General features: G+C 41.3%; 1 protein-coding gene across 2 annotated transcripts in view; it reads left to right on the top strand.

Annotated features, from left to right (window-relative positions):
- Positions 1 to 24,190, top strand: part of VSNL1 (visinin like 1) — a 93,180-nt gene extending 68,990 nt beyond the window's left edge. For both annotated transcript variants that reach the window (XM_068937131.1, XM_009680544.2), the window contains exons 3-4: positions 22,028 to 22,243; positions 23,206 to 24,190. In XM_068937131.1, coding sequence (XP_068793232.1) covers positions 22,028 to 22,243; positions 23,206 to 23,403 — 414 coding nt within the window. In that variant the 3' untranslated portion in view covers positions 23,404 to 24,190. The remainder of the gene's footprint in view (positions 1 to 22,027; positions 22,244 to 23,205) is intronic.

The raw sequence follows: 24,190 nt of genomic DNA, 5'->3' as shown, positions 1-24,190 counted from the left end.
TCTGTGGACCAAGGTGTGAAAACCAGGGCGCTCCATGTGGGGAAAGCCCCCTGCTAAGGTATTCTCCTGTGCTGTTTTCCTGCTGTCTCGCATAAGACTATTCAGAGTACAGTGCTCCCCCTCAGTCTCTTTTTCACTGTTTTGATCCGCACTCTGCCTCCGTTACGCCGCTGCGTGGCTTCATATCTCCTCATCTACTGGCCCTGGCTGCTTTACTGCTCTTGTTGAAAATATCAGAGAGAAACCCTGGGCCAATGTAAACTGGTGTTGCTCTAGTGCTTTAGTGGAAGCATCAGCTGGGGATCTGGCCCATCGTTCAAGGCAGCAGGATTTCCACAGCTCTCTTTGAACTGCTTTTTTTTTTTTCTATTTTTTATCCTCTGTTCCCTCACAAAGATTTATTACCCTAGAGATATCTCACGTTGACACTGGTAGAAAATGAAGCTTTTCTGTAAGGGGGTGGAGGTCCTTGCTCCGTGCCCAATCAGTCTTTGACCTTCCTGCTTAGACTTTTTGACAGCATTACCAGTTCTGTTAATATGTTTTATTTTGCAGATACCACTAGCAATTAGACCAAGACTAGGACCGCCATCTCATTCTCTGTCATGCTGCCAGACAGCTGTCAGATATTAATGACCAGAATTTGCTATGACCAGAGCTGGATTAAAATTGGTGACCTACATGTGAAAGACTTTGTATCTCATTATCTTCAGCTAGTCACCCTTAGATTTCTTTGCAATGTAACAATGTTTTCTGTCTTGCACTTATTAATGATGTTTGCTGATGTCTGCCTGCTTCTAAATATTCAGTGAAGTGTCTGAGGGTCAATATTCTATGGTCCTCTCTTGCACTGCACAGTTTTTACCCATCTCCACTTTATTTTTCACTCCAGTTAACCTTAGGAGATCTAGAAACTGGATAATAATGCAGGAGTAAGAAGCTCAAAGCCTTTTACATCTAGGTCACTAACTAATAATCTAGTGGTGGTCGTTAGAGCATATATTTAGCAGCTGATGTAAATTCTTCAGTCCCATTCCTTGTGGTCACAAAATAAAATTTACCTACACTTTTTTGACGCTTTCGTTGCCTTCAATGAGTGTTTGTCTGATTAAGAACAAAGCTTCTATGAGCAAGGCTTCTATTCAGGATACCCCAGTTTAGTAAACTGCTTGGTGACTGCAGCCCTTTCTGTGAGATGGGAACCAAATAAAGACCAGGTGTTGGAAAATAAAGATGTTCCAGGCTGTCAATACAGTTTAGACCCCGCATTGCCATGTGCTTCCGTTTTGAAGACTGTTGATGTGGGGGTCCTGCAGAAAGCCTGCAGCTGCTGTATGTTTTCAGAGAAAGCTGAATATGAAGAAATAAAGGTTCTAGGCAAAGATCCAAAGCAGGGACATTGCCAGAGTTCAGTCTGCATTTTAATCTGCTAGCATACAAATTTTCCAGACAGACTGGTTCAACAATTCACATGGTCCCACCCCAACTCCTGGACAAAGAAAGCGAGACACATGACACACACTCTTGTGAGAAAGAGAAATTCCTGGGCTCTGGTTGCTGCGTAGGTACGCCAGTTATAAAATGCCATGAAGGGACAGAGAAATGCTTTGAATTCTGTCATGTGTGCTTTGGGAAGGAGAGAGATGTTATTAGCAGTGAGATTCTCTCCTGAAATGGAAATACATAACTCGCTTTGTGGTTCACTTAGTTCTATTAAAACTTTGTCTTTATTTCTGCTGTCAAAACACATTTGGAACAAAACCTTCAACTAGAAGGCAGGAAAGATTAAACTGCTTTTGTCTTTTCAAGTTAAACTGAAAAGAGACATTGGTGAAAGGGGTATTCTGCAGGTAAAAAGGTCTGTGCCATAACCTCTCTGTATGTGCTCCGCAGGCAAGGGGACCACAGGCCTACAGCATCTTTGTACAAGCTGAGAAATGCGGGGGAATCTTCCTTCCGATGTCATCAATGTTTCCAGTATCCATCTCCATGAAAATGGTCACTATATTCAGTGCTACTGAGCTCTGCCAATTTGCTGGAGCTCACTTGGATCCTGCCTAGCTTTTAGCAGCCCAGAAACATTAGACTAAGTTAGACACAGGGGCAGATGTGAAACCAGCACCAAAGTGTGGACGCTGCTAAATAGGTGCTTCATGCTTCATATTCTCCCTCACCTCTGGACAATCTGTTTTAAATAAAGCTGAAAACCTGGCTTTAAAAGTACAATGGAAGGCAATGAATGATGCAGTATTAAAATGTGAATGACTAACTTTAAGGAAATGGTTGGGACTTGTTTGGAAACATAACACAGACATAATAGCCTCAACTTAGCTCATTGGTTGGCCTTGGCATTTGTTCCTAGTACTTAAAACCAAAAACCAACCTTTCCATGGAGAATTTGGAAGAAGATTTGATTCATGATCCAAAGAATTTTGAAACCAAGATCGCACCTGCTTTACATGGAAACTGTAATTCCTGGGCTTTTCAGAGCAGCCAGAAATTGTCCTGCCCTCCCACAGGAGCGCACCGATTGCTGTCGTGGCTCCATGGCTGTAGATGAGTTCAGCCAAGCTAACTCTTGCCAGTATCTGAAGTTCAAAAACTGCTGGTTCTCACAGTTGTGTCTGGATTTCTGGGGGAGAGTTACGTGCGCACACACTTCACAGTTCACGCACAGTTAGGTTGCCACCTCTTACTGCCTACGTGCTGTATAATTGATTTACGCTGGAGCAATGAGCTTTGCACCTTTTGGTGTCCACACTGGGCATGTTGTACTTGTGCAGTAGCCTTTTTTTCTGGGAATTCAAGTTTTCCAGAAGGCTGCTTACAGCAATTACTCTAGCCTGCCTTCCACCCAAAAAATAGGCCCCAAAAGTAATAAGGTGGTAGGTGAGGTAAAAGATTGGTAGAGTTGTATGTGGGTTATTTATGTATGAACATTCAAGTTCATTTGTTTTATTGCCTTGCTTTACTGGTGCTGTAGTGTCCACCAATATGGGCAGGTTGTGGGATTAGACTGATGGGATCAAAGCATTTTGGGATCACTCAGACCCCTGCAGATGTGAAAGCAGCTCTTATTAAAATTGAAAACCTGTTGTTAACCACACAGTTTATGAAATGTTGTAGCTAGCTAAACCTACAGATTATTGCCTCTCCTGAGGCAATAGACGCTTTGATATCTGTGAAGGGAAAAGCACAAAGTAGTTTGCTGCGACTAGAAAATGTACATTGCCCTCTTGTGAAAACAGTCAGCTCCGGTGCAGCAATAGAAATATCCAAGGGTACAGCTCAGTTCACAAGTGCACATATTCTGCCACTCTGTATAAATATAACATAGGTCAGTTGTTGCTTACGACTGACATCTCAGAGAAAGTGTGCTCATAGGACAACAGCATCAAATCTTGTCCTAGTTGTGTAGTCAGGATAGGAAAAAAAACGCAGCTTCTTTCCCTTGGCTCTGCAGTCGTTCTGGATTTCATCGCCATGCTAAACTGTAGTGTCACAGTATGGCTGTATCTCAAATCCATGATATCGTGACCTCAGACTCGCACCACGTTCCAGCTTTCAGTGCAACGCCATCACTTTCTCTCACTGTCATTTTATACCAGTGGTTAGAACACCGTGTTGTATATTGCAGATAGTTATGAATTTTACTGGAAATTCAATGGGGTTGTCCAGTTCCTTAGTAAATATCAAAAGGTTATAGGTATGTCATCAGTTACAGTGACCATGAGGAAATAACGCTTCATATTTCACATGAGAATTAAAATCATCTGAGCTATTCATGTATTCAGTATATAGTCATGCAGTCCTTCACAACCAAAGAAATAATGAAGCGCTCACCCAGAATGAGCCACTGAATTGAGAGGTGGCTGTCTAGGTTCAGCTGATCATCAAGGCTTTCCCTATACTCACTGGAGAGAGCCAGGCACCTCTGCCTTGCTATTATGTACCTATCTTGGGGTATATCATCCCATCAAAATGCAGCATCTCTTTCCATTGATAAAGGAGAGGGAAATAGTGAATTCTGACTTGGTGTTTGTCAAGCTGACTGTTAAACAAAATGTGACAAGCCATTTAAATGCATTGCGTTACAAAACTATGTTTTTAAACATTTTTTTTTCCCAGCAAACAGTGCTATCAGAGCTTAGAGTTCATATATTCACAGATGACAAACATTGGTACCTTTGTTCAGTTTAGATATCAGGACTGTCCACAGCTGAGTGGAGTCGTAAGTATAGTGAATAAGAGAAACAAGACATACATACACATTTTGGGGGGGTGAGGAGGGTAGGAGTAGAGGAAGAAGTATTGAGTTCCCTAAACAGCAGGTAGAAATGATTAAGTTCCAGATCTGCTTTTTCTAACAGCAGGGCTTTAGCTGAACTGAATTTGGCGGTTTTCTTCATCCGTAACCTGGACAGCTCAGAAAATCTACCTTCTTCTGTACTTACTTTGAGTATACTCTCACCATTCCCCAAATAAAAAAAGCCAAAACCCTGACATAGGGAGTCTTCAAGTGGCAGACTTCTATGAAAACACCCCTGAGCTCTGGTAGCTTCCTCAGAGTTGGTGGTCTGCTTAAACCGTAGCAAAACAGGCTGAGCTGTTTCAGACAGACAGACTTTCTGATGCAGAAAGGAAGAGCAGAGCTAGCTCAGAAAGCAGTTTCTGATTGACCTTTACAGGTTTTTATGCTTTCAGAAGTCTCTCCCCATGCTATGCAGACAAGCAAAAATACTACTACTGCTGCTGCTGCTGGTGCGCGCTTACCTTCTCTCTCATGAGTTGTGTCATGGTGCTGGCCTCTGCCCTGGGTCATGTCAGACGATGCTGCCAAATCTGTCCTGGCAGGTGGACTCGGGATCCTGTGGGCTCCATCCCAGGTACAGGTTGAAATGCTAGGCTTGTATTTGCTAGCTGCCCCTAGATCCCGGCCTAGGACTCACAGCTGCTCCGTGTTTTGACAGCAGTAAAAAGCACTGGAGTCCACTAGCCTGGCAGACTATATATATATATTTTTTTCCTTTAGGTACATCTTATCTCAGACATATTTCAAATTTCCTCTCTCCTGAGACTGCAAACAATTTTCTTGTGTTTCTTCATCAGTATGCACTTATTAACATCCTCAGAGACTGAATTCCCTGACTGGTTTGCTGGATAGTACTATCACTGTTAGGTATTTGGCTGTGACTGAGGAAATCTGCAAGGAAATTTGAGACACCTTTACAAGAAAGCCTGTTGCAACCTTGCTTAGAAAGATGCTGCCTCCCTGCCATAAAAATCTCAAGCTATGAGAAGGACCTTTTTTGTCCTATTTTTACGAGAGCATGAACTCTAAAACTGACAAAATGCCAGCTCTGTCACATGTGTTAAATAAGATGTCACGTGTAGTCTTGTGAAAGCCAATTGCATTCTAGAGACAGGTTGCTTAACGCAGTGGTTGTTCATTGAATGCCTCTGATGATTGATAGATTGTTTCTAAAGTCTTTAGAGGTTTGACAAACCTTTGACCATCACGAATACTCTCTAAGCCAGGAGTGTGTGGAAGAAGGAACACAATAGGAGGACAAATTCAGAAAAGCCCACATGCTAGAGAGGATGTCTACTTGTTACTTCTGTATTAGTGGTAGCCGATCAAGATGCAGCTTTGTTGTGTTACTCTCATCTTCTTGATTTTGAATTTTTATTTGATAATTTAACACTTTAATAGAATTAGCTCATTATTTTTCATCCCTAATTATATCTGGTATGAAATGTAAGTCTATCAAATATGTGTGAAATAAATGGCATTACTGTTCCCCCAGAAGTAACTAATCCCTGCAGAGCATTATATGCAGTCAACTCATAGAGGAGACTTGGAGGGACTTGAGGATGTCAGGAATTGGGCCATATCTTCCAGCTATAACCTATAAAAGGGTGTTCGGGGAAGTGACATCACCAAGAACAATGATCCTGGGAGGATCCCTCTTGGAAAGCACAAACCAGCATCCTCTGGCAAGCAGTTGGCTGCATAGCAGTTTAGTCATTTTATTATTCTACTATAAATGCCTATAGGTTTTTTTATTCATCCCTGTTGACTACGGGATCTGCTGCTCCCATTAGATAAAAGAGCTAGCTTATCCAAAGCCACATATCCTCCTTCCAGTTCCCACCCCAATACTGAACTCTTTTTTACTATTGTTATTGTTCTCCTATTACTGTATGTTTGCTAAAGATGGAGCAGTTGTTGTTACTTATTCAAGAAAGCCTACAACCTGATTTTTTTTTAACATGATTACCAGAATACTTGGGGGGAAAAGTCAAATATATTACTCATATCCATTACTTAGTGGGGAAAAGCAACAGTTTTTCCCCAGTGTGAGCTAGTTACCATAATTATACTGCTGGGCAGTTCAAATTGCATCAGTCTATGTTTCTGAGCATATTTTGGCAGTAATGTTTATTAATGAGAAACTTTGATTTTGATGCATCCTTCCAGATACGCTTTGCCTTGTCTGTAAATTGTCTTGTATTTTGCTCCTTGCAAGTGGATTTGGTTGGGGTTTACAGTTCTTACAGAATTTTTGTAGCTGAGGGGAAAAATTCATAGGGATCTGATTTTGAAACAAAATTGTATTCACCGCTACACTGAAGACATTAATTTTACATTTATCGTTCTCAGAATTTTATGTGCAGCTAAAGTGTCATGGATGTCTTCAGCTGTCCTGGTGCGCAGAGGGTAATTTAACCAGAAGGAGAACATGCAGCTATGCTAAGTCTGTGTGATAAATAAAGCAGCAAGGAATCAACACTAGAAAAGTGTGTTGTTTAAGTGTCTTTTATTTTGTCTCCTTTTCAGCTGAATCCTAAATTATGTTATTGAAACTTTAGTCGTTACAGTGGTGTCAGATAGTGAATGCAGTGATATATCCTGGAGGCTAAAGAACAGGCATGGATAGGAACTTTTTAAAGGGTTCATATTGATGTATTTTATTGGTATATTTGGTTTACCTTTTTAAAAATCATTTTTACTTAAAGTTCATTTATTCTCTGCAGTTTTTAGAATTTGTTTTACACTATCCTTTTATATGGCAGGTCTTATTGCATTCTAGAGTTAAGTCAGTTGTAGACTGAGTATATGAATAATTATAAGATCTTAAAGGGACCAAGCAGGCAGTAAACTCAGCTGGCTAATTTAACAGAAGAGGCTATTCATGACGCCTTTCTGCCTCGGTGCAATGTGTGTGATGGTCGTTTTCTGATGGCAAAAAGGAGCTGAAATTCAAAGGTACCATGTGCTGAATGATTTGAGTTACTGAAGATCACTTCATTACGCTGGCATCCAGCAGGCAGATGCAGGAGAGAAGGGCAACCCTGCCTTCGCTTCCAGTGCTTTTAATCAACAAACAGTATGCTCCAGTTTGTACTAATACATTTACAGATTTCTCTAAAGTGGGCCCTTGTGGTCCTGTGTGATACCTGGAAGAGTGGATAAAACCATAGAAAGCCTGTGGAATGTGATAATACAAAGTTATGGTACTGAGGAGGCAGAATCTGTGGGGTAGTTTTCCCCTGCTATACATCTGGTTCATTTAAGCTAATCTTGCAGAAGTCTGCACTCCCCAAGAAATTACTGGACTCAGAGGGATGAAACTGTGGAGAAACTGTACTTTGCAGGATGAAATTATCTTCTTTAGCTGGCCAGTTGCCTAAAAAGCAGAAGCCTTTTGGAAATGTCTAATACTGAGAATCGCAAGTATCAATATCCACAGTTTGCCTGCACTGATGAGTATGGTCAGTGCTAGTACAGCAACAACATACCCAGGGGGATGGCATCTCTGTATGAAAGCAGAGATCTGTATGGCCCACAGGGAGTTTTCTTTCTTCTTTGTTTCTATAGGTGTCAAACTACATAATAGACTAAAAAAAATGTGTACAGTGAGAATTTTCCTTTTCTTGCACCTTTAAAACAGGGAAGAATGTTCCTTTATAACCTTCCATTCATCCTTTTGAAAGCCTTTGTTCAAGGTCCTTTGCCCTTAGAAACGTTGATCTATAGAGCTAATAAACCAGGGAGCAGCGTACCCAAGAGCTGTCACTCTTTGGAGACCTGTTGTTCATTGTAGACCTGCCGGTATGTCTGCTTAGTTCCAAAGGCTGACACAATGGACTGTGCCATTCCCTTCTCCTTTTCCGTCCTTAGGAAAATCCACTGGATTCAGGCTGGAAAAAGGAAGTCTTCCAGGCTCCTTTCACTGACTTTTCCCTCTGTCATGCCCTAGTTATTATCCAAATGCTACTCAGGCAAAATTCCTAGATATCATGACTACAAATAACAACAGTAATAGTAGTAGTATTCACATGGAGCTGCAAGGGTGCGCAATACTTCACACAACAAATAAAACCTTTTTTTTTTTTTTTTGGTTAACCTCAATGAGCTTAATGCTGATGTCTTCCAAGATACTTTTCCTAAGTAAGAACTTATTTAGTTCACTCCGTTGATGCTTTCCTTCACAAGACATAGATGATCTTTTGCATGAGAATGCTGGTATTTCAAAGATTTTGTATAAAATTGGGCTTGTAAGTCTTGACAATGCCCTTTTAAAAGGTTTATTTGTTAAGAGATGGCCTAGATGTGGAAGAAACGGCATTATCTTGAAAAGTGGGAATTTTGAAACTGTTTTCAAAAGTCCTTCTTTTTTGTTACTGGTCCTCGTAAGAACAGAACTGGAAGGGTTACAGATGGATGAATCTCCTAAGTAGGGCTGTACAAAGTGTTCAGAACAAACCTGAAAACACAGCTGCCTGCAGCGTCATTGCAAAAGAAAGGCTTTGGGATAGATCTTGCGGTAGTTAGAAGTGTGGGCCTGTTTCCAATTTGAAGTGATTGGAAACTTCATTTTAGGACAGTCCCTCTGTGGGTTGTTGGATTGCTTTCAAACTCAGTACTGAAAGTAAAAGTCAATAGGATGCACCTCAGGCTAAGGGATAGTGGAGGAAAAAAGGATGTTGCCAAGTCATTGCACATCAGCCCCTTATCTATTATACTTCACCCATGTGGGTTCCCAAGGACTCTGTGTAGTTAACTCTAAGTAGCCCTTAGGCATTGTTAAAGGTTTGGGGTACCGAGCAAGAAAGAAGTGTTGTCAGTCCATCCCCTAGGACTGGTTGAGTACAAGGGGACAAAGATGGGGGTTATGTGCGCACATAACAGCTGCATACTAACTGATCTAGGAACTGTGGCTGTAGTCCAGCTATTTAGCCTCCGGTCCTTTTGGGACCTGTCTGTGTCGGCACCTGTGCTAGGTGTGTGTGTCTGGAGGTCCAGGCAGGGGTTTCCTTTTTGTAGCCTGTGACGGCACCTAGCAGCAGGGTGCACTGGTTTGCTGGGCAGTCAGTTCTTTCCGTTTTCTCTCTTTGACTGCCTGATGCCAGGTTCCTGCCTGGCACTTTCATACTACTTTGATCTTTCCCCGCTCCTTAGGTCTTTCCTGACTTCAGGTTGCATTTTCCTTCCCTGGATTGAAAGGTTTATGGACTGCTCTCCTACCAAAGGAGAAGATATTTGCTGGAGAAGATATTTGAGTCCACCAATTCCTAATTCACTGTAGCAAGCTGTGCTTATAAGAGAATTGATGGTTCTCCCCAGAAGCTAAGGCTATTTGTTGGTAACTCCTGAACTCACAGGTTTTGCATTCAGTATCGAGCAAAGGACATCAGTCACTGATTCTGAAGTTTAGCGCTCGCTGAGTGACACTTGGAAACAGTCTTACTGTGTGAGCATTGTTCAAGCCTTGGGATCTCGAGGTTCCGATGCTCAGCTCTCTGATCCTCTCAGCTACCAGCTTCCCAGCTATTTTCCTTTTTTATTACAGTTCCCCTTCTGCAGTAGTGAGCTATAATGACTCCATCCTGTGTAAGAATTTTAGGAGGCTATATAAGTTAAAGTTCTTGAGGCAGTCAGATATTTTAGACACAAGAATCTTTGGCAGTTTCTGCTATATATTCATAATACGGTCATCTCAGACTTCAGTGACTTGTGTTTCATAACCCCTTTTGGCTGGAAATAACGTTTACTGATGCTTCTATAGTCCTGTTTCTTTGGAAAATTTGCACTAAGGACTCCGACAACACAGTAGGCTCCCTATTCAAGTTAACACTCTGAACCTTCAGAGCCAAAACTCCCTGGGAAAATAAAGCCTTTTTCAGAAGTAAAAAGGGGTCAGATGATCTTTAAAGGAAAAAAAAAAAAAAAAAAAAAAAAGAACTGTCCCAGATCAGTGTATCTTCCATCTGGTATGTTCCCAGATTCCTAAAGAGATAACATGGTGTCACGAAAAAGGACGTTGTAATTAGAGTGGGGCATAGTTACAGCACAGCAAGATCCTGACATTGTTATAGCCCTGCGCTATCACTGACCTTGGGGTAGAGGAAGACTGTGCCAAACTTAAAATAAATAAAGTGTTCCAGTGCTGTTGCTGGCTTAGGGAAGATCAAAGAGAAATAACATTTGATCAGCCCTAGTCCTGGTGTAATGCACTAGTAATGCTAATTGTTTTGACAGCGATTCTCTCTGAAGATTTTTTGTTATCACAGGGTAATAACTGATCTGCTAGTGTATTGACCTGTAGTACTACCGCAGCTCAATTAAGTTTCTCATTGTCCAAATCTAATCAGAGAAAAGCTGAGATTGAAAATCGATTCATTTCCTGCTAGTTAATGACTAATTCTCCACAAATGTGAATATAGAGATTAACTCTTCAGGCTGAAAGTTTCTTTTTAGAGGTAGACCCTGCTGGATGGATGTTTGAGAAGAGGAAGCGTGGTTTGTCTTTTCTTACCCCTCTTCCTCTAACCCCTTAGCGTATGCTGGCTATAGCTTGTGTTTTTTTACTGTGGGCCTTGCTTTGTCAAGTCCTTTGGTGCAGGAGGGCATGTGCCTGTTCTCTGATCTCTTAGCCTAACCTCATCTCACACATTGCAAGGAACTGGTATTGATGATTCAAGGTCGGGTCCTGAATTCTTATCTATGTCTTCTGCACATGCTTCAACCAAATATTTCTGCAGTGGCTCAAAACGTCTTCAAAACCAGGTGACTTAAGCCAATTGCAGTAATAATGTAAGAGCTAGTCACTGTCTTTGGAGGTCTGGGAAAGACACAGACACATCTCTGATATTGCTTCCGCCTATAGAAGTTGTGAATTTTCCCACTGAAGAGGAGAAATTAGATTTCCTGGCTCTTCTAAGTATTTCTTCTCTCTGTGAAGGACTTCATAAGCCTCCCCATGTGTCTATGCATACCTACACGTTCACGACATTAAAGCTACTGAGTAGAGACATAAGCAGTAAACATCCATGAGATTTGGCAATTCTCACTGGTTCTTGCTAGTTATATGACTCCCACTGCTACAGTATCTGAAACAGTGGCAATCTTGTATTGTGTTTACCCTCACAGTATGTCTCTCAGGTGGGGTTGTATCACCAATTTACACAAGGAGAACTGGGGCCTGAATCTGAGAAGTCATTTAGACTCTGGTCTTCGGTGGTACTTGGGATCATACTTTACGGAGGCTCAGTGACTTGCTCAGTCCCAGCCCTCAGCTGCTGCTGAAACCTATAGGCTTCGGAGACCCACAGCAGTGGATGCTGCCTGGAGACCGTCCGTCCAGCTGAGGCCTGGAGGCAGGTTTCTAGCCTGGACATTTCTAGTAACAAGATTGTATACTGCAGGTGTGCTTAGAAAACAGCTGTACTAGACTGAGCATCCACTGGGGCGAAAGGCCTGTGGGCTTATACCCTGAGGGTTAGCCCTGGGTTAGGAAAAGTTACATTTGTGTACAAGGACACCTCTGAGGTCAGCCACAAGAAACAAGGAATTTTTTTTTTCAGCCTTTCCTAAATTCTCATCTCAAAAAGAGTATTTTAACAGTGTTTTGTTCTCCTCATGTCCTTTTCTGAGGCCCATTTATCATTTTTTAAATCTTTCCTGCACTGGAACCAGTATTTTATCCCTGATGCCTCTTTTTATTTACTTTGCTGCAGAAAATACCTTGCTGCTTTCTGCTGTGCAGCAATAGCAACGGATTGTGTCAGTGTTGAAAGGTTCAGGTCCATATCCTGTCAGTCTGAAACCCAGATTCATGCGTACTGATCCCTTGTAATCCTGTGGGGTAATCTCTTCCATGATACTCAGCAAAATATAATCAGACTCTTATTTTTGGCTGACTCCCTAGAAGAACATGATTGTAAGCCTCGGAAGGAAGCTGGCCAGTAACACCCATGCAGACCTATATAGTATTGCATGCTCAGACCCTGCAGTTATCTGCTGGTTCAGCACTGGACATTTTGTGTATGTGAAGTACTATAAAAAGGGTAGAATCAAGCCAGAAAATGGCCTTCTTTCGAGTGTGAGATACTCTGATACATATACAATAAGCTGGAGAAGTTAATAACCATTCAGAGGTTGAACAGGAGACTAGGGAGAGGAAATCAGACTCTGTTTTGCCCCCAGTAAAGGCAGAAATAAGAGGAACCCAAAAATGAATCGGACTTCTGAACTAGCGTTGTCTGGCAGTGGAGCTAATGTTAACATACAAGAAAAAAATGCATCTTCAGAAGTGCAATTGCCTTGTTGAGTATTCCATCTACAGAAGCTGCAGCCTTGCCTATGAACCAGAATAAATATCATCCAGCTGCTTTGATAATCTCCCTGTTTCTTGGGTTACATTAGCACCTAAAAGTAATACATTGATCTGAGATTTCAAAAGGTACAAACATAGTAGCCCCATTTTTATCCATTTCTTTGTATTTGGGAAGGCAGAAGGAATGCAATTCACTAATCATTAAGACAGTTTTCTAGAGGGCTATGGTTGCTCCTTTCAGCTTTGTTTGCAGAGTAGCCATAGCTTAGCAAAAGAAAATTTTAAGCTGTCTTGTTAATACACCCAAGGAAATGTAACTCTTTTATGTGGGCAGGACTCTCTGATTTGAAACGTTTTCCACAAAACCCTGCTGCTGTTCTGTGCATTTTTTACAAGCATCATTAACTCACAGAACCAACACAACCTGCACATTTTCTTCTGTCTTCACCTGGCAGCATGGCAGGGACCCAGATCCCCCATCGGCCCCGTCAGGTGCAGGACTTGCCTCAGCTCATGTGAAGGGGGAGCTGCGTAGCTTCCCCTCATTAAGATCAGAGCCATAACGGGATGGTTACTGCGAGAGCTCCTAGACCTCTCACTAGGATTTCTCTGCCAAACAATGATGCTGCAAGGTGGGGAGGGCCTGAGGCTGGGAGGAAGGTGAAGAAAGGGGTCGCATCTGGACCACAGATCTGAACCTCATACTTGGATCTGTCCCTGGTGCTGTCGGTCACGTGGGAGCGCGACCCCCATCCCCTAGCACGGTTTGGAGACGTGTTCCAATTCCACCTCTTGGAGTTTCACTAATGAAGTTAAATCAGTGTAACCCTCGCTTGTTTTTCCATGCATATGAACAAAACAGCCCAGCCCTATTAAAAGCATGAGCTCCAAATGTGTGTGTGCGTGTGCGTGCTGCTGTGCTACTCTGTGCCTGAGAGCAGAGGCAGGCACGTCTACATCTCTGGGATCAAAACTGCTTAACATTTGATTAAAATGTTAATGGAAGCCTGTATAGCTTCTGGGATTACTTCGACTTCCAGGAGCCAAATTCCTGAGTGCTCGTTCAACGTCTGTTCAGTCTTTGCAATCAAGTTCTGCCTCAGAAAGCGCTGAGACTGGAATCATCAGTGGTTGTTAGGCATCTAAATGCCTTTCATTTAAAAGGCAGTTAGCGATAGCATCCACAGAAGGACTTAGGCGTAGTAAGTTTTGGGCAATTGCCTCTGGGGACAGGACCCCAAAGTCTAGACAGCAGAGTTGTGTGAGGAAAGCCCTTGGAAATCCTTAGCAAACATGTAGGTGCCTTAGGGTGCTGGAAGACCACAGCATTTGGCTACATAGGAGATTGCTCAGTACCCGTCATCACCCGTGTCCCTTTGTGGATTTTGCCTTGATTTTCTAAATGCCTTTGAGAGGCTGCAGTTGAGAAACAATGTTTGGATATATTCCAGTTCATTAAAGATCTTATCCAATGAATAATAAGTGAGGAAAATCTTTGGCAGAACTAAAAAAAATAGTAAAGAAATATTTTCAAATCTAGCGCAACCATAGGTCCAGTTTAATGCCAACTGAAGTAATGAGAGTATTTGCATTTGCCCACCTTGTTAATAATATGTATTGTGCTTAGTATCATAGCATTTAAGAGCTAGATGAGAGGAAAGGGGAATTGTGAAAACTACCTGATTTAAAGCAAATTTTAAAATATATTTACTGGGAGAAAGGCTAAAATCCAAATCTATCTCTTCAATGACTTTTTCAACCACTAATTTGTTTAAAAAAAAAAAAAAGTTTGCTTTCTTTCTGATCCCTGTAATATTAGTTCATGCAAGCTATTCCCCATCTAGAAACTCTTGATTCCCTGATCCGTAATGTGGCATAGCCAGAGCATTCTCCTGAGCTGCCAGTTCAGTTCATCTGAGACAGCGGAGGGAGATGAGTCCAGGATTTCCACATCCAAACTGAGACCTTTAAGCAAGGGAGGTATTTAATATCATACCTCTGCTGTCATTTTGGAAAAACTGTTTTGTAGGCAGGCACTGCGAATGCTTGTTCAACCAAATATTTAGGGAAGATAGCTAGGAAAAGGCCTAGTTTGAGAATTACAGTAAGGCCTAGAAACCTTCCTACTGGAAGGACTGGAAAGACTTTTTCAATGAAAATAATTTAAGCTTAATGATCCCTCTGCTACCCCTACACTCAGTCAAGGGAGAAGTTTCTTTGAAACGTGATTCAGAGCAGAAACCTTATGTGACTGGTTCAGGTTGCTCTTTGGAGGATCTCTCTCCATGGACTGACAGGTGATGCTCAGTGCCGATACCATGGCAATGTTGTGGTTCTCACACCCCACACTCATTCCTGCTGCACAGCCCAGTCCAGCTGGTCTCTCCCTCGTCGTCCTTCTCGTCCTTTGAGGGATGCTCTCTGCCAGGCCCCTCTGCTCCGGCCGTGGGCCTAGAGGAGGTCAGAACCATTCCTTTCACTTACGTTACTCTGGAGAATAAGGTGAGACTCAAGATGAATAAGAACGATGCATTATACCTTATCAGTTCTTGACTCATGCATTCTCTGGAAGTCTTTAAAATGAGTTTTCATCTGTTTTAAAGGTGTATCTGTCCTGATGCCTGCTCTTGAACTGTGTATTCTCAAGGTAGTTAAAGCTCTTCCAAAAGAAAGACAAAGGTACTGGACCGTACAGTTTACAAAAGGGAACACTCCTTGTTCTGTCACATCTTCTTGTGCTGCTCTGGTTATGCTCTTGTTACATTAGTTTTCAGTTTTGCACAAAAAGGTGCTGGCAGTCAGAGGCTACAACACCCTAGTTCACCCCGGGGCTCACAGCAGGCATGACCTTCCCGAAGGATCTGAACAATTTGATCTTGTAAATCTCTTCCAGGTGTCCTCCCTTAATGCGTGAAGTAGAGGAGTACAGATCTATTGTTGCAATTATTTTCTCCAGAGGAGGGAGTTAGAAAGTGATCTTTCTTCTTGTTTCATGGACTCTGCGTTTGCACCTGAAAGGGCTGTCAGGAACCTGGAGCTTTGTCCTCTTGAAGTGCAGCAACAAGCTCCAGAATCATTACAAGCTTCCCTATCAGGGGCCAAAATACCGCCACAGCTTTATCTCGTGATGGAAATATCCCTAGCATTTATGTACTGTAGTGTCAAACAGATTTAAAGCTGTGGCTCTGCAGAACAGGTGACTGTTTTATCTGATTGGGCTTTAAATGGTAACATTGACATACACAGCTAGTGATAAAACGTAAACTCTGAAATTCTGTCCCTCTACAAAGAGGTTGCAGATAGCAGCTGTTGTAGCTGTTGCCCAGTTACCCTTGAAAGGGCTTCTCGTTTCTGGTGATCTGTAAGATGGGGCTTGACCAGCGCTACAATGGCTGGGTTCAAATTTAAGACAGTGGTTACAAAAAAATCTTGGCCTGAGCTTCTGCCAGGAGCCAAACTGTCTGATTCTTAGAGTGGTAATTTTCTCTGCTCACAAAGGTGAACTGAGTGGCTATCAATCAAGTGAATGGCTCCCTTATTAAAGGCAGAAAATAAAACCCTTATAAAGGAGATGAGTACTTCCTGAAGCGTAACTGTGTAAGATTGTTCTCAGTTGCTATCCCTCGCACTAATCTTTTGCTCGCTGCTTGAGGTGTTCAAGTCTTAACAGGTAGCAAGGTCCTATTTAAGCTCATCTCCCCTGATGGCAGGAATTGTTTCTGCTCACTGGCCCCACACTTCAGAGCACTCCTTGCTCGTGCCGCTCAGACAGCAGTTCCTGGGTCCAGTCCTGACTCCACCAAGCGTGGTGCTGCTCCTCACGCTGCTGCCTGCTCTCACTAGCGTTTGCACTCACCTTGCACTGCTGTCCAAATACTAAGGGATTTCAGCCCTTGGAAGAGTGTGTGCAGTGCTGAGAACTAAACGGTTGTTTCAGTTTGTGGGGAAATCTGAAGCTGCCTCCTCTGTCTTCTCCAAGCCTGGGACAATATCCCATATTTAACCTCCAGTTCTGCCTTTTCCCTGTCTATGCTGCAACTCTGCACCCGCATGCTGGAAGCTGCTCCCTCAGATCAGTGTAACCAAAGGGCCACCTGGGTATTTAGGCAGCGGGTTCAGATTTCTGTACACTATTGTAATTGCAATTTTGTGTATTTGATCACAGAGGTTCTCTTTTAATAAAAATGCATCTCAGACATGATGAAACAATACCTGAAAAACCAAACATCTTTCAGGCCTGTCCGTAGGGGCTCTCCACTCCACTCCACCAAGTGTAAAGGAGAGCCCTTTCTTTTTTGGACTGCTGTTCCTGGGGAATTTGGGGAAGTGTTACTTTTGATATTGCTTTATATTAATGCTTTAGTCATCAGGTTTATGTGGACTTTTTAACAAAACCCTCCCAAAGGTGATCTGCATAGTAATACGAAGTTGTCTGTGACCAGCATCTCTTCAAAGGTAAAAGAGGCCTCACAGCTTTTCAGCCAAGTGCCCCAGATGTTTGATCAGTTTCCCTAAGACTTAAGTTAGGTACAGCTTGTTAAAGCTATTCACTAAATCTTCTTATTCCATTACCTTTTGAAAAAGCCCAAGATAATCAGAAAGATGTGCAAGACACATTCTGGGGGCTGAGAACCTTCAAGCCATTTTTGTTTCCAGAATTCGGTAACAAAATAAGGAAGCCTTTTTTTTTTTTTTTTTTGGTTTTTCCCCCTCCTTTTTCCTTCCCTAGTTGCCAATTACTTGTAGACATAACACCATCTTCCTACACCAGTAATTTGGCTGATAAGTGACTTTTTAATCTAACCAGTCAGGAAAAGCACAGCTTAGGAAAGAGATTAGAATAGACAGGCAGAATTAAAGAAATGACCAGTATTTGGTCACCCATGGAATTGGTTTTTATAAAAAAGCCCAGATGGGTATAGTTTGCCTTGTTTGTTTTGACAAAAAGGGAAAGGTAGGATGCAGTGCTAATACGCACAGCACGTGTGCGTTTTTCAGTAGTACCATGGCAGCAGAAGGGAATTGGTTGCTTTAATATATAAGCTGATCACCTGTGTTGGGGTTTCCAGAGGGGGCTGAAGAACACGCTGAGTTGTCCAGCTTCAACAGGCCTATTAAAATCCCAGTAGTCATTTCTCTGGTTGTTTTTGAATCACTCACTCAGCCCATGCCAGCGTGCCAGATGAGGTGGCCTAAACCACCCTCAAATTCCATCTGCCGAAAATGGGTGTTTGTCTTCCAGTGATCACTGTCTTCCATTTTCACTTGGCTCAGATTAGTTTTGAAGCAGGAAAAAGTCTGTGCCTTTATGGAAAACAGGCCTGTATGCATTCCTAAGGCTTCGCTATATTTTAATGGTAAAATAATGTTTTACCAGAGCTGGACTGTTCTGTTCTGTAATTGGTTTTATTTTTACTCCATTTCTTATTTATGAATCATTTCAAAACCAGACAATGGAAGCCTTCAAGTAGATTTTTAAACAAGTTTTGACAATGTTTTTTTTAGTTGTTCTGAGATAAAAATAATAGGAATCAGGAGGCACAAAGCAGAGAAGAATCTCATCTAGAGAAGAGCACCTTCAATTCCTGAAGGACCTTTTAGTGTATTTGCTCCCTAGAGGCAAGTGGAAAAAGTAAAAAAGACATCAGTTCTATGCATTCACCTAATGAGGCTGCTAGTGCCAAGGCTCGGCTCTGAACTATAATACTGCCTTTCTCAGCTCAAAAGGGCGAAATCTCATTGGCTTGTCTGTCTTAAAAAAAAATTAGGGGAATGCTTTTTTTCCCCCTATTATACGAGGTAAATGCTGTAAGATTGGTACAGGACAGAGAGACAGCTTGTTATGAGAGAAGTAATTATATATTCATGCTTACCCAAGAATAATTTGGAAATGGTCTTTGCTACCTCCAGACTCTGACCCCTCCTACACCCTCTCCTGATTCTTGGGCTCTTGAGTACTTCTGAATGGCTGCCACTTCCCTGCTATTTTTTGTAGGTGAGCGTCTTCCTTGCATTTTCGTTCTTTGGTTCCTCTACTACGTTTATACCACTTCACAGTCTGGACCACAGGAGAATAACATCTGAGTGACTTTTGGTTCTCTGAACAGCAAAAAGGAAGATCCCATTTCCCTCTAGCTGCTTGCCTTTCTGTGGTAGAGGCTGCCAAGTGACAGTGATCTGCAACATCGGGCAGCATCCTCAGCAGTACTGAGGGCTCTTAACCAAACCATTTGGAAGACCATTTTGACCAATTTGGAAGACCATGCAATTCTGAAATATGTTGTTTCATAACCTATACACCACAGGTCAGTCATCAGTTCAGATTTAAAATGCAAATGACTATCCTAATTGTCTTTTTGGCTTTGAATCATCATTAACTTCTGGAGGAAAAAAAAAGGGGGGGGAGCTAGTAGAATCCCTGAAGAGTTACAAAGTACAAGAGATGCTTCTTAACTTTCCATTAGTGATCTGGAGAAGTGTGTATGTATCTACATGCACGCGCTCGCACACACACACACACACACACACACGCGTGCACACACACAAAATTAAATAGCATCTGTGCTAACATCTGTAGTTGATGCAAAAGTTGGAGGGGTAAGGTAAATGATAAGAGAAAGCAGTGAGCAGGATTTTTGATAACCTTCAAATAACTTTTAAATTTTGGATAACGTTCAAATACCTTTGTTCTAATACAGCCAAAGGTAGAATTCTAAGACCAAAGAGCCTTTCTTTCTATGGGACAGTTTGGTTTTACAAAAGATTTAAGATTTTCACTAGAAAAGCAACTCAGCGAGATCTGGTAGCTGCAGTTTATTCAGTTGTGAAATGTATCAGAGAATCCATGTATCTTTGCATGTGTCAGGGAGCCCAATCATACTTACTGTTCCAGAGTCTAAAAATTTTAAAAGGTCAAAAAGTAGAAAGTGCAGATAAGAGCCACATCAATATCTGGAGGTACTTACAGCTCCATCAGTTCAGATTATCAAAAAAGAAATGTAAGTTGGCTTGAGTACAGTCACATAAAATACAATTTCTGAAGGAGGCAATACTAAAGGACTCTTCAGCTATTGCAGAAAGAGCATAGAACTAGATGCTGGGTGCTCACCCATAAAAAGTCAAATGAGAAGGCAAATAGCAACTTTAACAGAGGTATTAACCTGAACAGAATACCCCTGAAAGGGGTATATCTCTCTCTCTCTCGATCATGATCCATCTCTTCCTGAAAAGATACTTGGCAAGTGAGAGCAGCTTATCTGATCCCCTTCTGGTTTTAGATTCTACAGGCCTGTGGTAATACAGGGATTTGTACTCCTCTAGGGGGTTAGTACACACCAGGCACTACTCTGAATTGATGGAGGTAGACAAAATTTTATCTTGGTCGCTCTCCTTTGAGGGAGAAGAGGAGGATTTTGTAGCAACTGTAATACCACTGAGCCAGGGAAAATATGATATAGCAGTTATACCTGTACGGCAACGTAAAGGTTACCCGGAATTGTGTCTGAAAAGTCACTATTAGAGCAAGGCAAAAGTTTAGAGGAAACTGTCAGATTGGGAACCCTATGTCAGTGCAACAGTGGCTCCTGACGTGACCTTTGTGGCAATGACTTTATTGGCCATGAGTTTGTTGCAAGTTACTGTGCGCTTTTTTAGGCAGCACAGTATCCAAGTGGTCATTTAGCCTCCTCAAAGGAAAAGCAGAGAAGGCAGATCTCAATGCCCTCCCTGGCTCGCCATGTTTTACATCTGTACTTAATCAGACTATTAGCACAGCCCATTTCTGTATGTGCTGTCATATCCTTTATGAAATCTTTCAGTATGTTGTTCAGCTGCTTTCATAGCTGACCACAGCAAGAAAGGGCTTGTAGTTAAACCTCTGGACTGGGAAACGGGAAACTGTAAAACGTAGACCCACTTCTTAGGCTGCTACTTAAATCTTTGCTTCAAACTTAGGTTATTAAATGCAATACTTAACACCATTTAGGGAGGAAAAAAAAGAGACATGTCTCTCAGATTGGCAGTAATGCACATTTATATTTTGAGAGCATCAAAATCTCCGTTAAATTGTGCTGGAAATATAGAAATGTAATTATGAATTGCATTTAAATGTCTTTGACTGTAATGGAACTTCAGCATTAACTTAAAACTCCCGTTTTTAAGAGGTATGTTTTCTTGAATCTAGGTCACAGAAAAGCCACTCCTATCTCAAAGATGCCTTAAATCATAAATTTCTGGAGGAGAGAGGAAAAAAAAAAAGAAGACCTACTTGTTATCGTCCTTTAAAACATTTTATTATGCTACAATCAATTGTGGTGTTCTCTGATAATGAATATTAAACAAGAACAGCCCTGTAGTGTTTAGCTGAATCTCAGTTTTCATCTTATATACTTGTGTTATGTACATTGGCAGGAGAGAACATATGTTCCTGATTTTTCATGGTATGCGTGGATTTTTTTTTTAATAGTTATATAACACAAAGCCCACACATCCACTTGGCTGCAGCAAGCCAAGGGCTGGTTAGTCCCAGGCAGAAAAAATGCCGTTAAAATTTACCTTGGTTGCTGTGTTTCATAGTCAGAGGATAGAAGGCAATACATAAAAGTAGTTAGAAATTTAACTGCTCCTCAAAATGAGTTTCTCATGTCAGGCACCTACTTCGAAGTGGTTCGAAACGCAGGGTAGAACAGACAAAAATGATCCTAAGTTTGGCTCTGGCTCCCAGAGCACTATATCCCTAACACTGCACTGTCCCAAGCAGCATTTTGAGCACTGTCTATAGCACTGAGCAGAATTCAGTCAGCCCTGTTTGTTATGTGTCAGGAATTGCTTCTTTCAAGGATTTTAGTCCACGAAACGGACTGCAAAAGAATGCCAAAGATGATGCTTGAGCTGGGGCGGTGGGGGGGAACTTTGCTCCTCTTTAAAGATGTCGTAATCTAATGAAAGGGTTGAATTTATATCACCGAATTGAATTTTCAACACTGAAACATAGAAACTTTCTCAAAAAACACAACTTCCCCCTGAAAGTTGCTGTGAAAATATGAAATTCAACCCCTGTGTTTTATACCATTGTTGTTACATACCACAGTTATTAGGTACAATCTCTCATTTGTACCCACCTTCATTTTAAGGTTCATCTAGTTCAATTAATTTTGGAGAGAACGTACTTTTAGCATGAAATATATCCGTAATATCGCTTGCTGTAAACTGAGAGTTTTCTATAGCAATAATATGTTTAATACAGTTACTGCACTTTGTTGCTAAAGATCAAATTGCTTATTTTCAGTTTACACAAAGACTACCAGCAGCTCTTCATAAATGCCTCACTTCAGTATTTTTGAGGGCAGATACACAGCTTGCTTCCTTGCACTGCCCACGGTTCCATTTATTGTTTTGTTTTACAGTTCTTTCCATACGGAGATGCTTCAAAGTTTGCCCAGCACGCCTTCCGAACCTTCGACAAGAACGGAGATGGCACCATCGACTTCAGAGAGTTCATTTGTGCACTGTCCATCACCTCAAGAGGCAGTTTTGAGCAAAAACTAAACTGGGCCTTCAACATGTACGACTTGGATGGTGATGGTAAAATTACGAGAGTGGAAATGCTGGAAATTATAGAGGTGAGGTCACCATGACACTCAACCAACATGCATTAACATTGTCGTTCATTAGAAAAAAATTGATCACTTGTTCACGTAAAGACTTGAAACACACAAGAAGCTGTGTGCATTGTATCACTATAAAGGTATGACACATAGCGTCATCTCAGTAACTCATGTCTAAGCGATACACACGAACTAACATTTTAATAGATATGTAATCTGAGAATCACAGAGATCACGTGTGCATATAAGCCTTTACATATCCAGAGGTAAACTTGTTTTCCGAGGAACAGATTAACTGTAAGAACAGTACAGCAAAGGATTTACAAAGTCCATCTGAAAATCACTTGACACCCATGAAATTATTGTTTTGTAGCTCAGCCTTTTTGGAGATTACCTTCAAATGACTGCAGAAACTTACAAGGACAAACAACCCGCTGCAGTTTGAGTGAGCTCTTGCAGATTGGGCGCCAAGATTTAAGAGAGCCATACTATATAACTGACAGCGTAAAGTTTACCTCCTTTGTCATCTGTTGGATACTAGCCACAGTGGTTAGTGGCAAATTTTGCTCACATGTGCACACAGAACGCTGCTGAAAGGAGACACTTTTTAAAACTGATTATTCAGAATTTATGTAAAATAGTTCAATAAGGTGACTAAAAACCAAATAAACAGTTGATCCAGAGAACAAGTTACAACAGTTTTGTACTATGAAACACAGGAACAAAGAAATTCATTCCAGTCTGCAAAGTGCAACCACCAGTAAAAAAAAAAAATCTATTTGAAAAAAAAAAAAAGTGAAACACTTATTCTTCCTTGTTTTAAGTCAACGGGTATCAGATTCAAAGGAAAACAAATCCATAGGGGAACTGACAATCAATTTATTGTTCAAATTTAATCCCAGAATTTGATCACATCAACACATTTATTACATCTAAGACTTAATTTTTTGAATTTTCTATTTGATTTCTTTCCAAAGGCCATCTACAAAATGGTGGGCACTGTGATAATGATGAAGATGAACGAGGATGGTCTGACGCCTGAGCAACGGGTAGACAAGATTTTCAGCAAGATGGATAAGAACAAAGACGACCAGATCACACTGGACGAATTCAAAGAAGCTGCAAAGAGCGATCCTTCCATTGTATTACTCCTGCAGTGTGACATTCAAAAATGAGCTTGTGTGCAATGCATCACAGACTGCACAGAAGTTTAAATGTTCCATTCAGTTTGCAGCTATTTCCACACACACACACACAAAAATTTGCTTGGACTACCTATAAATGGACTTGCTTCTTGTGTTTGAAACACTTGTGTGCATGAGAATGTCATTTGCTAAAGAATTTTAAAAGTATATATTATAAAAATAAACTGCCACAACGTGACGTGTGCAATGTCATTTCATAACAACCCCATTCCTCTGAAGCCTGTGCAGCAGTCCTGTGCTGCAGTGAATTATATTATTTATTGTTCATGTTTTACTGATGCTAGCTCTGTGTCTCCTAGACTGAGTAATGTTAGTGACACTGAATTCCCAAGGTAATGTTAACTGTTTATTATAAATCATGTCACCATTCTGCTGTAAAGTAGTACTGGACAGACAGAGGGGAAGATGTCCTCAGTTCTTAAGTCTGATCCACACATGTGCTTGTATTGTCAGTGGATATAAATGTACTTCATTTGCATGCCTTTTAGGTTTGCCTTAATTCTTACCTCATTTGCATCCCTTCAATCTGGAAAGAGCTATGTCAGAGGAATGCAGTATAAACAAGCAAATCCTGCTAAAATGCTCCCTTTAATTAAAAGTATATATAAATATATATATATATAATGTTCAAAATATTGTTTTATTGGAAGTTTAAAGGTTTTATTGAAAGTGTATTGATCTTTGCCTGAATTTTCAAAAGCTTCCACAGAGGTTGCAATATATATGTCCCAAAATAAATTTATAATATTTGACCTTT

The sequence above is a fragment of the Struthio camelus genome, chromosome 3, assembly GCF_040807025.1.
Source record: "Struthio camelus isolate bStrCam1 chromosome 3, bStrCam1.hap1, whole genome shotgun sequence".
Taxonomy (NCBI): Eukaryota; Metazoa; Chordata; class Aves; order Struthioniformes; family Struthionidae; genus Struthio; species Struthio camelus.
The sequence above is the reverse complement of the archived record's forward strand: the minus strand, read 5'-3'. Positions and strand labels throughout refer to the sequence as shown.